The sequence below is a fragment of the Brachyistius frenatus genome, unplaced genomic scaffold (genome assembly GCF_029030835.1).
Source record: "Brachyistius frenatus isolate BFR_SWC_R1_liver_20210118 unplaced genomic scaffold, ASM2903083v1 Contig_528, whole genome shotgun sequence".
Taxonomy (NCBI): domain Eukaryota; kingdom Metazoa; phylum Chordata; class Actinopteri; family Embiotocidae; genus Brachyistius; species Brachyistius frenatus.
Genome location: NW_027211127.1, coordinates 4,740 through 10,000, shown reverse-complemented (window position 1 = coordinate 10,000; position 5,261 = coordinate 4,740). Strand labels below are relative to the sequence as shown.

At 47.8% G+C, this 5,261-nt stretch overlaps 1 protein-coding gene across 2 annotated transcripts; it reads left to right on the top strand.

Moving 5' to 3' along the window:
• Nucleotides 1-406: 406 nt before the first annotated feature.
• Nucleotides 407-4,376, top strand: gcnt4a (glucosaminyl (N-acetyl) transferase 4a). Of its 2 annotated transcripts, none has more exons than XM_069688118.1 (2): nucleotides 407-709; nucleotides 1,859-4,376. In XM_069688118.1, exon 2 carries the CDS (start codon nucleotides 1,983-1,985, stop codon nucleotides 3,105-3,107), a length of 1,125 nt encoding a protein of 374 aa, XP_069544219.1. In that variant the 5' UTR covers nucleotides 407-709; nucleotides 1,859-1,982; the 3' UTR covers nucleotides 3,108-4,376. The 2 variants fall into 2 exon arrangements, with proteins under 2 accessions (XP_069544219.1, XP_069544218.1); XM_069688117.1 differs by having other exon boundaries at nucleotides 1,826-4,376.
• Nucleotides 4,377-5,261: the final 885 nt, after the last annotated feature.

Sequence of the window (5,261 nt, the reverse complement as noted above, 5' to 3'; positions counted from 1 at the left end):
TTTCATCCATCAGACACTTCTTCAACATGAACTCCACCTGCACCAGTGAAACGTTTCCATCCTGCTTCCTGTCAGCAAAGACCATGAACTCAGTTTGGTTCAGATTCAGGAGAATCTGTTCTTATTAAACCACTTTTTTAGTAGAAACATTTCATTTTTTGTGAATTTGCAGCTGATGTGTAACAGAGTCAAAGATCCGGATCGCTGCCTCCTTCCTGGTGCCGAAGAGGTTAATGATGACTGAGTGGGAGGGAGTGTGTGTGTGTGTGTGTGTGTGTGTGTGTGTGTGTGTGTGTGTGTGTGTGTGTGTGTGTGTGTGTGTGTGTGTGTGGGCGGACTGCAGCCCGGGACGGGACGCTGCCCCTCCGGGGAACAGCTCCAGTCTGAGATGGAGCTCCGGACGTGGCGGACGGACTCGGGACCGCTCGGCTCGGCACGCATGTGGTGAGTTTCCTGAACCCAGACGAACCCTCCAGAACCACGCTGAGAGTTGGACACGGGTTGTGGAGCAAATTGTAGAAGGATGGATGCTGTTGGACGGACCGTCTGGTTCCTGGAGGAAGACGTCCTGACCCAGATCCCCGGACCAGATCCTGTTGTTCTGCTGAATCAGCTGGATGGTGTCTCGGTCCGGTTCCTCTGCAGGGTCTGACGGCGGGAGAAGTTGTTCCGACATGACAGGCGATCAGAGACACCTTTAGAGAGCCAGGTAAGTTTCACTGGCTGGTATTCAACTTCCTGACGAACACAACTGTCACAGTTAAAGTTCAGATGATGTCCGGTCGGAGCAGATCTGTCTGAACTGAGCTCAGTAAGGACATCTTTACAAAAGAAACGGCTTAAAATGGCATGTCAGGGAAAAATATGTCACGTGATACGGCGTCATGTAAGTGGTCGTGGCATCTTTATTACAGAATTATATCCACAGACTGGATATAAAACTACAGACTGGATATAAAACTACAGACTGGATATAAAACTACAGATTGGATATTAAACTACAGACTGGATATAAAACTACAGACTGGATATAAAACAGTTCGTAGCTTCAGGTCTGTAAAATGGTTCCGATCCAGAAGTGCCTTCAGCTGCAATACCAGCGAGTGCCACTAGAGGTCGGCTCCAAAAAGCCTCCGGCTCCATAGACTCCCATTCAACTTCTCTCATCAAATCCAAAGTGAATAAAATGTGTCCATCAGTTATCTCGGTGTTGTTAGCTAAAGTCACTCCTTCTTCTTAGTTTTCTGGAGGTCCATCTGAAAATAATCCCTCATTCATTAGAAAAGAAGATTCAAGAAGACCTGTTTTTGGGGGCGTGTCTGTTTGATTGACAGGCCTGTGGTGCAGTCAGGTTACAGCTTTCGGTGGGCGGGACGTAGTATCGTCAGGTTTCCGATCAGATCGGTCAGATCCACCTCTGGCTCCTCCCCCAGCTCGTCCAAATATGGTCACTTCCTGCTCCAAACCGCTCCGAACTAGTAAAGATGGTGACGGACAGAATCTGAACTGGAGGATTCATAACGTTCACAAACCAACGATGACGTCACTGATGGTTGATGACGTCACTGATGGTTGATGACATCACTGATGGTTCTGATTGGTCAGGACGTTTGTCTGAGGCTCAGTAGTCGGTTCTGATTCTGTAGTTGGTGGGCTGAAGGTTCTGGGATGACTCAGTGAATTGTTTTAGTACAAGTTTACCTGAGCGACCGTCCACTAAGTCTAATCAACATGTAAAACTGTATTACAGTAATAATGATGACTATGATAATAATAATAATGATAATAATAATAAAGTTATTCTTCATGTGTTTTTCATTCCCAGAATGAGAATAAGATGTGGCCTCTACATCCATAGATTGAGACACCGGTGCTTCCTGTTCTGTGTGTCTCTGCTGGTCGTCTGTCTGCTGAAGCTGGTGTCCATCAAAGTGACGGTGTGGGACAGCGTCTACATTCAGCCCTATGGAGTCTCCGTCAGCATGTCCACCATCCACGTCAACTGCACCGCCATTTACGAGCTGGATCCGGTGGAGGTGGGCCGGGCTCTGGAGGTGAAGCGGAAGGCGGTGGTGGACGTGGGCGACGACAGCACGGTGAGTCTGACCTCCGACTGCCGGGCCTTCGTCGGGGCGCGGGGGTACGGGGACGTCCCGGTGCTGCAGGCGGAGCGCGGCTTCCCGCTGGCCTACATCCTGGTGGTGCACAAGAACGCCCCGATGGTGGAGCGCATCCTTCACGCCATCTACGCGCCGCACAACATCTACTGCCTCCACTATGACCAGAAGTCCTCGCCGGCCTTCATCCAGGCCATGAAGAACCTGGCTCGGTGCGTTCCGCACGTCTTCATCGCGTCCCAGCTGGAGTCGGTGGAGTACGCCCACATCAGCCGGCTCAACGCCGACCTCCACTGCCTCTCCGACCTGCTGAGGTCGGAGGTCGAGTGGAAGTACGTCATCAACCTGTGCGGCCAGGACTTCCCTCTGAAGTCCAACGGCGAGCTGGTGTCGGAGCTGCAGCGGCTGAACGGCAGCAACATGCTGGAGTCCAGCCGACCCAGCGAGCTGAAGAAGCAGCGCTTCAGCTTCAGCCACCAGCTGAAAAACGTCCCGTACGAGTACCACCGGATTCCCGTCAAAACCGCCACGGCCAAGGCTCCGCCTCCTCACGGGATCCAGATGTTCATCGGGAGCGCGTACTTCGTCCTGTCCCGGGACTTCGTGAGTCACGTCAACGGCAGTCAGGTGGCGAAGGACTTCTTGTCCTGGTCGGCAGACACGTACTCTCCGGACGAACACTACTGGGCCACTCTGGTCCGGGTCCCCGGGGTCCCGGGACACATTCCCAGGACCGAGCCGGACATCACGGACCTGAGGAGTAAGACCCGGCTGGTGAAGTGGAACTACCTGGAGGGGGTTCTGTACCCGGCCTGCACCGGGACGCACATGAGGAGCGTCTGCATCTACGGAGCGGCGGAGCTCCGGTGGCTCCTCAACTACGGACACTGGTTCGCCAACAAGTTCGACCCCAAGGTGGACCCGGTTCTGATCCGCTGCCTGGAGGAGAAGCTGCTGGAGAAACGCCAGCAGGCGCAGACAGGACACTGACAGGAAGAGGAAGTGGGACTTTTACTAGATCTGATGAGGTTGTGAACCAGCAGTCTGTTTGTGATGCGTCCCGTCCCAGTGAGGAGAAGCTGATCGGTGAGTTCTCCTGAACGCTGCAGCACGAGGAGGTGGAGGAAGAAGAGGAGGAGGACGAGGAGGAGGACGAGGAAGAGGAGGACGAGAAGGACGAGGAAGAGGAGGAGGAGGAGGCACCACAAACAGGAAGTGATTCAACTTTCATTATTCCATCATCGTCAGGTCCTGAGTTACACGGACATTAGTGATGTCACCATGAACATGAAACATCGGGTTGACATCAAACAGAAACCGTCAAGACGCTTCAGAGGACGACGACATCTTTAACAACTTTCACTTCAATTCAAACAAGAACATTTAAAAACTACAGTTTGTGCTGATGTTTGTGAGGAAAACAGAAACACAACATTAAGATTCATTTCATTGAATTATATCCACACTGGAAGTCACCTGTGTTTCTGTGTTTCTGTTTGTGTGTTTGTGTTTGTGTGTTTGTGTTTGTGTTTGTGTGTTTGTGTTTGTGTGTTTCTGTTTCTGTTTGTGTGTTTGTGTGTTTCTTTTTGTGTGTTTCTGTTTGTGTGTTTGTGTTTGTGTTTGTGTGTTTCTGTTTGTGTTTGTGTGTTTGTGTTTGTTTGTTTCTGTTTGTGTGTTTGTGTTTGAGTGTTTGTGTGTTTGTGTTTGTGTGTTTGTGTTTGTGTGTTTCTGTTTATGTTTGTGTGTTTGTGTGTTTGTGTGTTTCTGTTTGTGTGTTAGTGTGTTTCTGTTTGTGTTTGTGTGTTTGTGTTTGTGTGTTTGTCTTTGTGTTTGTGTGTTTGTGTTTGTGTTTGTGTGTTTGTGTATGTTTGCTGTCTGTTTTTTTTCTGGGTGTGATGATGATGAAGATGATGATGACGAAGGTGATGATGATGATGAAGGTGGTGATGAAGATGATGGTGGTGATGATGATGATGAAGATGATGACGAAGATGATGATGAAGATGATGACGAAGATGAAGATGGAGGATATTTCATGTTCAGATGACTTGAAGCTGTTTGAAATCTGCATTTTGACAGTTGAAGTGTTTAAAGTTGATGTTGTCTGTTTCCCACTGAAGGAGGAAGAACATGTCAGCTTCAGACCTGTCAATCAAACCCTCCACACAGTGTTTATGTTTCTCCTGCGTGGTCACTGAGCCTGTTAGATTATTAATAAATATCAAACATATAAGAATTTGAAAAAATAAAACTGTCCATCTCTACAGTAAAACTTGTAAACAGATTATTTGCTTGCGTTTCTTTTCTTTTTGTTTTCCGCTGTCTGACGTCTGCTTTACAGTTCGGACACAACTTTCAGGGGTGCGTCCTCATTGGCTGATGAATGTTTGAGTGACAGGCCAGGCTGGAGGTGAGGACTCTGACGGTGGTCCTGGATCAGGTGACGGCACTTTAAGATTACTTCAGGAAGTTGGTGCTGCCTGAATGATGTCATAGCTGATGTCAGATTGATGTCAGAATGATGTCATAGCTGATGTCAGATTGATGTCAGAATGATGTCATAGCTGATGTCAGATTGATGTCAGAATGATGTCATAGTTGATGTCAGCTGATGTCAGAATGATGTCATAGCTGATGTCAGAATGATGTCATAGCTGATGTCATAGCTGATGTCAGATTGATGTCATAACTGATGTCATAGCTGATGTCAGATTGATGTCATAGCTGATGTCAGATTGATGTCATAACTGATGTCATAGCTGATGTCAGAATGATGTCATAACTGATGTCATAGCTGATGTCAGAATGATGTCAGCTGATGTCAGAATTATGTCATAGCTGATGTCAGAATGATGTCATAGCTAATGTCATAGCTGATGTCAGATTGATGTCATAGCTGATGTCAGATTGATGTCAGAATGATGTCATAGCTGATGTCAGAATGATGTCATAGCTGATGTCAGAATGATGTCATAGCTGATGTCAGATTGATGTCAGATTGATGTCAGAATGATGTCAGAATGATGTCATAGCTGATGTCAGAATGATGTCAGCTGATGTCAGAATGATGTCATAGCTGATGTCAGAATGATGTCATAGCTGATGTCATAGCTGATGTCATAACTGATGTCAGAATGATGTCAT

What these genes read in the sequence shown, in the direction of transcription:
- gcnt4a (XM_069688117.1), top strand. Translation starts at nt 1,827, where the DNA reads ATGAGAATAAGATGTGGCCTCTACATCCATAGATTGAGACACCGGTGC.